This window comes from Herpailurus yagouaroundi, unplaced genomic scaffold, assembly GCF_014898765.1.
Source record: "Herpailurus yagouaroundi ecotype Mexico unplaced genomic scaffold, PumYag 159, whole genome shotgun sequence".
NCBI classification, from domain to species: Eukaryota; Metazoa; Chordata; class Mammalia; order Carnivora; family Felidae; genus Herpailurus; species Herpailurus yagouaroundi.
Window position 1 is genome coordinate 6291877 of NW_024412400.1, and position 12615 is coordinate 6304491.

The 12615-nt window shown below is 38.9% G+C and overlaps 1 protein-coding gene across 2 annotated transcripts in view; it reads left to right on the plus strand.

Moving 5' to 3' along the window:
* The window catches only part of OXSR1 (oxidative stress responsive kinase 1), a 103478-nt gene that overhangs the window by 58548 nt on the left and 32315 nt on the right, over positions 1 to 12615 (plus strand). For both annotated transcript variants that reach the window (XM_040479800.1, XM_040479801.1), the window contains one exon: positions 11311 to 11420. In XM_040479800.1, the coding sequence (XP_040335734.1) occupies positions 11311 to 11420 (110 nt within the window). The remainder of the gene's footprint in view (positions 1 to 11310; positions 11421 to 12615) is intronic.

Genomic DNA, 12615 nt, shown 5'->3' on the forward strand with positions numbered 1-12615 from the left:
AGCCAGGCATTGAGTTGGTTCTAGCTAAAAAGTCCTAGGTGGCGTCTTCTTCCACAGGAAGGCTGTCTGGTCCGCATTGAAGATCTGTTGTTCAGGGTAGCCGCCTTTTAACCTGCCTAGATCTTCTGGTAACTCGTTACAGCTGCTGCATCAGCTCTTGCTGCTCCACCTTGCACTTGTACGTCCTAGAGACGGCTTCCTCCCTTAAGCCAACCTCGGCTGGCTTCAGACTTCTCTCTGCAGCTTCCTCACCCCTCTCGCCTTCCTAGAGTTGAAGAGAGTTAAGGCCTTGCTCCGGATAAGGCTTTGGTGTCAGGGAAGTTGTGGCTGGTTTGATTTTCTAGCCAGAGCACTAAAACTTTCTCCATGTCAGCAATAATTTCCTTCATGAATTTTCCCTTTTCACTCACATCTTGGCTAACTGATGCAAAGAGGCCTACTTTTTTGCCCATTTGGGCTTTCAACATGCCTTCCTTACTAAGCTTCATCATTTCTAGTTTTTGAGTGATTTAAAGTGAGAGACTGTGTGACTCTTCCTTTCACGTGAACACTTAGAGGCCCTTGTAGGGTTATTAATTGGCCTGATTGAAATATTGTTGTGCCTCAGGGAATAGGGAGGCCTGAGAGGAGAGGGAGAGAGATGGGGGAATGGCTGGTCAATGGAGCAGTCAGAACATACCCAACATGTGTTGATTAAGTTCACCACCTTTTAAGGGCCTGGTTTGTGGCACCCCAACAATTGTAATCATAACATCAAAAAATCACTAATCACCGATCACCAGACCAAATGCACTGATGAATGAAAAAGTTTGAAATATTGCAAGAATTATCAAAATGTGACACAGAGACCAGAAGTTAGCAAGTGTGAGAAAAATGGTGCCCGTAGACTTGCTGCGTGCAGGGTTGCCATAGACCTTCAACTTCTAACAAACACAGTATCTGTGAAACATAGTACAGAGAAGCATTAAATAATAAGGTATGCCTGTCCGCTGGTATTGGGATACCAAGTTATACTAGATGACCTGGCAAAAACATCTGACAGCACAGTGGTTAGTATCAGTGTAAAGCAAGGAAAAAAATCTCATATTCCAATAGTGGGAGAATAAATTAGTTCAAATACGCATACCCTAAAACTTTGGCTTCTGGATGTATGGCGTGGAGAAGATTATGCTTACGTGTGGCACAGTGTTCAAGAGCATTGAAAGTTTGAAACAGTCCCAATGCCCTTCGTTAGTAGAACGGAGAAATAAATTATGGTTAACTTGTACATTGGAATACTGTATAGTGATGAATATGGATAGAATTACAACTGCATTTGAAAGCATTAATGATAAAAAGATAAGATGAAAGAAAACAGTTGAAATAGAATATATGGCATGTGATTTTATTTATATAGGTTCAAAACCAGGCACAGTTATGCTGTGTTGTTCAGAGAGGCAAAACCAAGTGGTCAAAAACTAAAGAAGAGTGGATTCTGGGAAGGTGGTGGAATAGGAAACACCAGGAATCTCTCCACACCTAGGCAAAAACTGAACCAGCAGAATCTGTCTGATGTAACTACTGTTTTACAATTCTGCAGTTCCTTGGAAGGCTTGCAAGCTCTAGGGGAAGGCTTGGAAGGTAAATTGCGGTTAATTTCAGTCCATTCCTATCCCCTACCCATCGGCCTCCTGGCAGGCAACTGCACACATGTTTTTGGAGCAACTGGCAGACAGCTTGTGTGACCCACAGTGGGCACAGTGGACCCTGTCTTCTAAATATCATGGATCTGTGTTCTGATCACGGATTGCTGCTTCTGCTCACAGGGCTGCAGATAAAGAGGCAGACAGCCACTGTTGTGGCACCCTCTCCCCTCTAAGTGACTTCCAGGGGACTTTAAGGGCCAGCATCTTTTTTCCTTGCCTTCTGTTTTCTCGTCTTCCCATTTTTGGAGCCAGACATTAAAAAACAGTTACATTTATGAGGAAAACTGGAAAATGACTGCACATTCCAGGAAAAGGTACAGAAAAGTCCTGAGAAGAGCTTGTTTATACTTCAGGCTGATGCTTGACCAGAGACAGTCTATCACAGCCTAAATAAAAACAATAACCAAAAAAGCCTCAAACTTTGGGATAAGGAGAGAATCTGATTTCCAGAATTGCCATATCATTAGATTCAAATGTCCAGTTTTTAACAAAAAAATCACAGGGCATTCAACAAAACAGGAAAGTGTAGCTCATTCAAAGGAAATAAAATAACAGTAACTGTCTCTGAAAAAGACCTGACAGCAGATCTGCCAGACAAAGAAAACTAAAGGAAGATGTGGACAAACTCAGGACTACAATGTGTGAACAAAAATGGAATTAGGAATAAGGAGAGAGAACCTAAAAACAAAAAGGAAATTCTGGAGGTGAAAAGTACAATAACTTGTATTACAAAATGGAAAACTCACTAGAAGGATTCAAATGCAAATGCAGGTTTGAGCTGGGTGAAAAAAGAATTGATGAATTTGAAGGTAGGAAAATGGAAATTACAGTCTGAGAAACAGAAGGGACAAAGATTGGAGAAAAGTGAACAGAGCTCAAAGGATCTGTTGGACATCATCAAGCAGACCAATACACATGTGGGAAGTCCTAGAAGGAGGAGAGAGAAATGAGCAGAGAGAATATTTGAATTAATAAGTGCTGAAAACTTTCCAAACTTGATGGAAAACATGGATATAAACATCCCAGAAGCTCGGTGATCTCCAAGTCGGATGAACTCTAAGAGGCCTACACAGAGACTCCGGATAATCAAACTTATAAAAGCCAAAGCCAAAGAATCTTGAAAGCAGGAAGATAGAAATGACTCCTCATAATCAAGGGATCCTCAATAAGGCAGTTAGCAGATTTCTCATCAGAAACCTTGGAAGCCAGAAGGCAGTGGGCCAGTGAATTCAAAGTGGTAAAAAAAAAAAAAAAAATTGTCAATCAAGAATTCTATATCTGGTAAAATCCTCCTTAAAAGTGAGGAATAAATCGAGACATTTCCAGATCAACAGAAGCTGAGGAACTTTGTTTCTGATAGATCTGCTGGCAAGAAATGATCACAGGAGTCCCACAAGGTGGAATGAAAGGACACTAGACAGTAACTTGATGCAGTATGAAGAAATAAAGATCTCATAAAGGTAAATACACGGGCAACTCTAAAAGCTAGTATTATTGTAACGGTGGATGGTGACGTCACTTTTTGTTTTGTACATGAATACATTACTAAAAACAGTGGTCTAAAAGTCATTACTGTTAACTGGTCTGTAATTCCAAAACATATTTTCTGCTTAAGAGACCAATATATTTAGAAGAATTATCATTTCATATTTGAACACTGTGTATTAAGTTATAATTTTGTGATAACAACCAACAGGGGCATAGTGCTATAAAGGAGAAGAGATTATTGTAGTTAGCCTGGTATAAACTCAAGATTTTAAAAAAACTTTTTTTTTTTTTAAATTAAGTAATCTCGATGCCCAACATGAGCCTTGAACTCACTACCACTTGATTTTGATCAAGAGTTGCATGCTCTACTGACTGAGCCATCCATGCACCTCTACACTGGTATAAATTCAAATTCAAGTGTTATAACTTTAGAATGTTAATGTAATCTCTGTAGTAACAAAAAAAAACCAGTTATAGAATATAAACACAAGGAAATGAGAAAAAAATTAAGCCTTTCACAACAAAAAGTAACTAAAGTAATGTGGGAAATGAGGGACAAAACTAGAAGACATGGAAAACAACACAATGACAGAAGTTAGTGCTCCCTTATCAGTAATTGCTTCAAATGTAAGTTGATTACTCTCCAATCAAAGGACAGATTGGCAGAACAGATTAAACAAAATACTTAATCCAGTTATATGCTCTCTGTAAGGGACTAATTTTAGATCTCAGACACAAATACATTGAAAGTGAAAGGATGGATGGAGTGCCTGGGTGGCTCAGGTGGAGCATCCAACTTTGGCTCAAGTCATGATCTCACAGTTTGTAAGTTTAAGCCCCACGTCAGACTCTGTGCTGACAGCTCAGAGCCTGGAGCCTACTTCGGATACTGTATCTCCCTCTCTATCTGCACCTTCCCTACCCACAGTCTCTCTCTCTCTCTCTCTCTCTCTCTCTCTCTCTCTCTCTCTCTTTCTCGAAAAAAAAAATACATTAAAAAAGAAAAAAGAAAGTGAAAGGATGGAAAAAAGATACTCCATGCAAATAGTAACCAAAAGGGAGCAGAGGTGGCTATTCTAATATCAGAGAAAATAAACTTTAAATGAAAAAAGTTTACCAAACAGGGGCACCGGGGTGGCTCAGTTGGTTAAGCAGCTGACTTCAGGTCAGGTCATGAGCTCAGTTTGTGACTTCAAGCCCTGTGTCGGGCTTTTTGCTGATGGAGCCAGTTTTGGATTCTGTGTCTCCCTCTTTGTCTACCCATCCCCCGCTCACACTCTGTCTCTCCTTCAAAAACAAACAAACATTTTAAAAAATTAAAAAAAACAAATAAGGATATTACCCATTAACAAAAGGTTCAATACAGCAAAAAGATATAACAATTATAAATATTTATATACATAATAACATAGCTAGCAAAATATAGAAAGGAAATAGAGAATTGAAGGGAGAAGTGGCTCCACGTTAGTAGTGGGAGACTTCAGTACTCCACGATAATGGACACAACAGACAGGAGATAAGGAAATGAAAGATTTAATACAGTACACCACCTAGAGCTAACAGACACACACACAATACAACAGGATCAGCATACACGTTCGTCTTAAGTGCACACGAGTTAATTTTCTGGGGTAGACCATGTTAGGCCACATATTAAGTCCCAGTAGATTTTAAAAGATAACATACAAAATACCCTCTCTGACCCTTGTGGATGAAGTTAGAAATTAGTAGCAGAACACTAAAAGTGTCACAAATTTGTAGCAATTAAATAACATACACTCAGACAACCAATGGATAAAGGAAAGCTTCACAAGGGAAATCTAAAAATACAGATGAATGAGAACAAAATCACTATTTATGGGACATAGCAAAACTGTTGGCTAAGGGGCAGGTTTATAGCTGTAGATACTTTATTTTAAAAATAAGATAGCAAATTAACTAGAAAAAGAAACTAAACCCAAAGCTGTAGAAGGAAGGAAATAATAAAATTTAGAGAGGAGATAAAGGAAATAGAGAATAGAAAAGCAGTAGAGAGGTGATGCTTAGAAAAGGTCACCAAAATTGACAAACCTTTAGCTCAGTGGACTAAGAAGAAATGAGAGAAGATTCAGATTACAAAAATCACAAGTGAAGTAGATAAATCAGACAAAGTAGACTTCAGAATAAAGACTGTAATAAGAGGTAAAGAAGGGCATTACATGATGACAAAGGGGTCAGTCCAGAAAAAAAAAAAAAGGATAAAACATCTGTAAAAATTATGCCCCCAATATAGAAGCATCTAATTATATAAAGTACATATTAACAAACCTAAAGGGAGAAGTAGACAGCAATATAGTAAGAGTGTGGTAGATCATCTAGACAGAAAAATCAATAAGGAGACATCAACCTTAAACGATATGTTAAACTTAACATCCAAAGCAACAGAATATTCACTGTCCTCAAGTACACATGGAACATTTTCCAAGACAGATCATATATTAGGCCACAAAATAAGTCTTAATAAATTTAAGAGGCCTGAAATGAAATCAAGCATTTTTTCTATCCACAGTGGTATGAAACTAGAAATTAACTATGTGAAGAAAATGGGAAAAGGTAGGGCTATATGAAGATTCAGCAACATGCTACTGAACAACCACTGGGTCAAAGAAGAAAAAAAAATACCTTGTGGCAAATGGAAATAGAAGTGTAACATATGAAATTTATTGGATACAACAAAAGCAGTTCTTTTCCCAATTCCCATCCCCTGCCCAAATCACCAATCTCTTGGTTCTGAAAACAAAAGCAGCTCTACAAGGGAAGTACATCATGGATAAATGCCTACCCCAAGAAATAAAAGTCTCAGACAACTTTATACCTCAAGGAACTAGAAAAAAGAAGAACAAACGAAATCTATTTAGCAGAAGGAAGGAAATAACAGACTAGTACAGAAATAAATGAAATAGAGACTACAATAACAATAGAAAAGATCATTGAAACTAAGAGTCAGTTCTTTGAAAAGATAACATTGACAAACCTTTAGCTAGATTCACCTAGAAAAAGAGGATTCAAGGAAATGAAAAAAAAAAGTTAGAAATAGAAGGGATCATGAGAAACTACTACGAACAATTATATGCTAGCAAATTGGGCAATTTAGAAGAAATGGATATGTTTTGGGAAACATACAACCTACCAAGACTGAATCATGAAATAGAAAACCTAAACAGAACAGTTGCTAGTAAAATGGTTGAATCAGTCATCAACAACCTCCGAACCCTCCAGTACCAGACAGCTTCACTAGTGAATTCTACCAGACTTTGAAAGAAGAATTAATACCAATCCTTCTCAAACTCTTTCAAAAAACATAGAAGAGGTGGGAAACATTAAACATACTTTATGAAGGCAGCATTACCCTGATACCAAAACCAGACAAGAATGCCACAAGAAAATTATAGGCTAATATTCTAGTGGGCATAGATGCAAAAATCTTCAACAAATATCAGTATACTCAGTTCAGCAATACATTATTAAAAGGACCATACACCTTGATGAAGTGGGTCTTATTCCAGAAATGCAAGGTTCGTTCAACATCTGCAAATTAGTCAATGTGATATACCACATTAACCAAATGTAGGATAAAAATTGTATCAGGTCAATGTGTGGAAAAAACATTTGGCAAAATTCAACATCCATTTATAATTCTCAATGAAGCCAGTATAGGGGAGCATACCTCAACATAATAAAGGCCATATATGACAAGCCTACAGCTAATGTTATACTCAGTAGCAAAAAGCTGAAACGTTTCCTATAAGATCACAAACAAGGAAAAGATGCCTACTCTCACCATTTTTATTCAATGTAGTTGGAAGTACTAGCCAGAGCAGTTAGACAAGATAAAGAAATTAGTCATCCAAATTAGAAAGCAAGAAGTAAAACTGTCACCATTTGCAGATGGCTTGATATTGAACATAGAAAACCCTAAAGACTCCCATCAGAAAACTGTTACAATATTCAAATTTAGTAAAGTTGCAAAATACAAAATCAGTACATGCAAATCTGTTGCATTTCTGTATGTTAGTAATAAACTATCAGAGAAATTAAAACAATCCTACTTACAGTTGCATCAAAATAAGTAAAATATCTAGTAATAAATTTAATCAAAGAGGTGAAAGACCAGTCAGTATATGGAGAATTACAAGACATTAAAGAAAGAAGCTGAAGACATAGATATTCTTTGCCTATGAATTGGAAGAAATCATATTGTTAAAATGTACTACCCAAAATAATATACAGATTCACTGTAACCCCTACCGAAATTATAATGTCATTTTTCAGAGAAGTAGAGCAAACAATCCTAAATTTGTATGGAATCATAAAAGACTTTGAATAGCTAAAGCAGTCTTAAGAAAGAACAAAGCTGGAGGCATCATGCTCCCTGATTTCAAAGTATAGTATGAAGCTACATTAATTAAAACAGTATGATATTTGCATAAAAACAGACATACAGATTAATGGTACAGAAAAGAAAGCCCAGAAATAAACCCATACATACATAGGCAATTAATTTTATCATAAAGGAGTTAAGAGTGTACAAGGAGGAAAGGATAGTCTCTTCAATAAATGGTCTTGAGAAGATTAAACAGCCACAAGTAAAAGAATGAAGCTAGAACACCATCTTACATCATATGCAAAAATTAACTCAAATTGAACTAAAGAATGTAAGGCATGAAACCATAAAATACCTAAGAGAAAGCATAGATGGCAAGCCCCTTGATACAGGTCTGATGCCAAAAGCAAAAGCAGCTAAGGCCAAAAATGAACAAATAGGAATATCAAACAAAAAATGTGCACAGCAGGGCGCATGGGTGGCTCAGTCAGTTAAGCATCCCAACTTTCAGCTCAGGTCATGATCTCATGGTTCATGGGTTCAAGTCCTGCATCAGGCTCTCTGCAGTCAGCACACCCTGCTTCAGATCCCCTGTACTCCCCCTCTTTGTCCCTCCCTCCCTCCTTCCCTCCCTCTCTCTCTAAAATAAATAAACATTAAAAAAAATCTTTTTAAATAATCTGTACAGGAATGCCTGGGTGGCTCAGTCAACTGGGCGACCAACTTCACTCAGGTCATGATCTCACAGACTGTGAGTTCAAGGTCTGCGTCAGGCTCTGTGCTGACAGCTCAGAGCCTGGAACCTGCTTCAGATTCTGTGTCTCCCTCTCAGCCCTTTCCCCGCTCACATTCTCTCTCCTTCAAAAACAAGTAAACGTTAAAAACGATTCTTTTTAAATAAAAAAAAAAATCTGTACAGCAAAGGATATCAACAAAATGAAAAGGCATCCTACTGAATGGGAGAAAATATTTACAAGTCATATATCTCGTAAGGGACTAATGTCCAAAATATATAAAGAACTCCTACAATTCAATATCGAAAATGAACAATCTGATTAAGAAATGGGTAGAAGATCTGAACATACATTTTCCCCGAAGAAGACATACAATTGCCAACAAATAAATGAGTTATTAGGGAAATGCAAATCAGAACCTCACACACATCGAGATGTCTCACACCTGTTAGAGTGATTATTATCTAAAAGACTGGAACTAACAAGCACTGGCAAGGATGTGGAAAAACCAGAACCCTTATGTACTATTGGTGGGACTGTGAATTGGTGCAGCCGATGGAAAACAGTATTGAGGTTCCTCAGAAAATTTATGGTAGAACTTTTGTATGATCTAGTAATTCCACCTCTGGGTATTTATCTGAGGAAAATAAAAACACTAACTCAAAAAGAAATATACATGTTTATTGCAGCATTATTTACAATAGCGAATACTATACAATGGGGAAAAGACAGTATCTTAATTAAGTGGTATTGAGAAAATTGGACAGCCACATGCAAAAAAGTGAAGCTGGATTGGATCACTGCCTCACACCGTAGATAAAAATTAACTCAAAGTGTATCAAAGACTTGAGTGTGGAGCGCCTAGGTGGCTCAGTTGGTTAAGCGTCTGACTTCATCTTGGGTCACGATCTCGCATTCGTGAATTCCAGCCCGGGGTCGTGAGTTCCAGCCCCACATCGGGCTCTGTGCTGACAGCTCAGAGCCTGGAGCCTGCTTTGGATTCTGTGCCTTCCTCTCTCTCTACCCCTCCCCCGCTCACGCTGTCTCTGTCTCTCAAAAAATAAGTGTTAAAAAAAAAAAAAAAAGACTTGAATGTAAGACCTGAAATGGTAAAGCTCCTAGAAGAAAACATAGATGATAATCTCATTGATAAAGGTCTTGGAATGGATAGATTGTGGTGTATACATACAATGGAATACTATTCAGTCATAGAAAATAATGAAATTTTGCCATTTATGATAATATGGATAGACCTTGAGGGTTTTGTTGTATGTGTAATAAGTCAGACAAATAATGAAATGAAACCTAATATATGTATTAGACACAATGGGGCACCTGGGTGGCTCAGTCGGTTAAGTGTCTGACTTCACCACAGGTCATGATCTCAGGGTTCGTGAATTCAAGCCCCGCATCCAGCTCCATGCTGACAGCTCAGAGCCTGGAGCCTGCTTCAGATTCTGTGTCTCCTTCTCTGTTTGCCTCTCCCCTGCTCGTGCTCTGTCTCTCAAAAATGAATAAACATTAAAAAATTTTTTTTATATTAGACACAAACTCATAGATAGATAGAACAGATTGGTGGTTGCAAGAGGCAGGAATACAGGATAGGAAAAATGGTGAACTATTTTTGTTTTTAGTTTAAATAAATTGAGTCTTTAAGAATATGGGCTTAAGTAGACATTTCTCCAAAGAAGATATGCAGATTGCTGATAAGCACATAAGGATGTTCAACATCACTAATCATTAGGGAAATATAAATTTGAGCTACAGTGAGATCCCGTCTTGCAGCCATCAGGATGGCTGCTATCAAAAAACCCCCAGGGTGCCTGGGTGGTCCAGTTGGTTAAGTGTGGACTCCTGATTTCATCCAACTCTGGAATTTGGCTCCAGAGGTCATGATCTCGTGGTCGTGAGATGGAGCCCCACATTGGGCTCTGTGCTGACAGCACAGAGCCTACTTGGGCTTGGGCTTCTCTCTCCACCCCTCCCCTGCTCGTGTGCACTACCTCTCTTAATCTCTCTCTCTCTCTCAAAATAATTAAAAAAAAAAACGAAAAAAAAAAAAAAACAACCCAAGACTAGAAAATGCAGATGATGTAGAGACATTGGAACCTTTGGCCACTGTTGGTGGCAATGGAAAATGGTACAGCTGCTGTGGAAAATAATATGGCAGTTCCTCAAAGAATGAAAAACAAAATTACCGGTGTGCCTGGGTGGCTCAGTCTGTTCGGTGTCTGGCTCTTGATTCTGGCTCAGGTCATAATCTCACAGTCCTTAGATTGAGCGTGTCGGGCTCCACACTCAGCGTGGAGCCTGCTTGGGATTAGGGTTCTGTCTCTTTCTCTCCCTCTCTCTCTGCCCTTCCCCCCTCCTTGTTCTGCGTACATACATTTATACATACATAAAATTACTGTACTGTGTAATCCAGCAGGTCCACTTCTGCGTTTAGAATCCCAAAGAACTGAGAGCAGGGACTCACATAATTATTAGGACACCTATTTTCATAGCATCATTATTCACCATGGCCAAAATGTGGAAGCAGCCCAAATGTCCCTCAGCGATTGAAAGAATACACAAAATATGGCATATACACACAGTGGGATATTATTCAGCCTATAAAGGAAATTTTGTCATATGCTCCAAAATGGATGGGCATTGAGGACATTATACTAAGTAAAATAACCCAGCTACAAAAGACAAATAGCGTATGCTTTTATTTATTTGAGGTCCTTAAGAGTACTCAAAATCATTGAAGCCGAATGTTAGAATGACGGTTGCCCGTGGCTGGGGAGGAGAAGGAGGGGTTACTGTTAATGGGTATAGACTTTTAGTCTGGAAGGACTACGCTAATAGAATAGATTGGAGCAAGGACGAAAATCTGTTGGGATGGGTCTGTGTTAAACTGTGTCTTAATTTAGTCAAGAACCTCAGTGGAAAGAAGAGAAAATGTGTTGTTTGTGGATAGGACTACAGCTATATTATTTTCCTATTTACTTGTGTTAGTTGCCATATTTCTAATACCTTGCTGTTATATCTATTTCAGACTTTGGGGTTAGTGCTTTTTTAGCAACTGGTGGTGATATTACCCGAAATAAAGTGAGAAAGACCTTTGTTGGAACTCCTTGCTGGATGGCACCTGAAGTTATGGAACAGGTACTCTTTGTCTTTTGTCTTTTAAAAATGGCTTAGGGTTTTGTTACAGAATGGAAAAAACGGAGTAATGTTTGCTTCTGTTTGGTATACAGGTTCCCCCACTAAGGCAAAGCAGTTTGTTCTTGTGAAACCTTTGATAAGCTGAAATGGTGCAAAGCGAAGAAGCGATCACCATTAATTTATCTGGAAAAATTGTTTAGCGTTCCCAGACCTAAGAAATGACCTCTTTTAGGCTTTTCTGAAAGCAGAGAACACATCTTGCTATTGGATGCACAAAATAAATGGAGATAAAGAGCAGATGTGCACACACTGGGGAAGGAGCTGGGCAGCGCCAGTCTCGCTGCTCCGCGCACTGCCTCTGTGACGGCTGGCTATAGGAGCAAACACGCGATGCCGTTTTCGCTTTTTGCCTTTTTCACAAAAGTAGAAATCCTCCGGATTTCTTTCAGTAAACAGGCACTACTGTAGGTCTTCCACACTTGATCTTAGCCAAAAGGCCGAGAAGCGATTACTACTGTAGGTCTTCCATAGAAGCCAGGTGGCTTAACGGGAACCTTTAAAAAGTAGGGGATACAGGGGCGCTTGGGTGGCTCAGTTGGTTGGACGTCCAACTTGGGCTCGGGTCATGATCTCGCGGTCCGTGAGTTTAAGCCCCGCGTCGGGCTCTGTGCTGACAGTCAGAGCCTGGAGCCTGATTCGGATTCTGTGTCTCCCTCTCTCTCTCTGCCCCTCCCCTACTCACACCCCTCCCCTGCTCACACTCTGTCTCTGTCTCTCTCAAAAATAAATAAACATTAAGAAAAAAAAAAACAGTAGGGGGTACATGTGCTACACTAACTTTGGGAGATCCGTGTCTCTGTTCCTTGGTTAAGGATCCGTCCACCGTTAACAACAACAGCAAAAAGCCTGTAGATCTTTGTAAATGATATATAAAACTCAGGATTTCTACCACACACAACCTAAGCAATAATATAATAAAGACTGGTTCAATAGTAGTTTCCGCTTTACAAATTAAATGACCTAATCTTTGTACATGTAGTTTCACTGCTCTGGTTTTTGAAGGACTGGTTTTGCCCACAACTCCATTTCTGTTTGCTCTGAAACAACTACAGTCAGATGTCACTCATCTAGCCACCTTACGGATACTCTGCTATTCTCAAATTATGCTCGTTCCTTATTGCTTGTTTTACTTGTT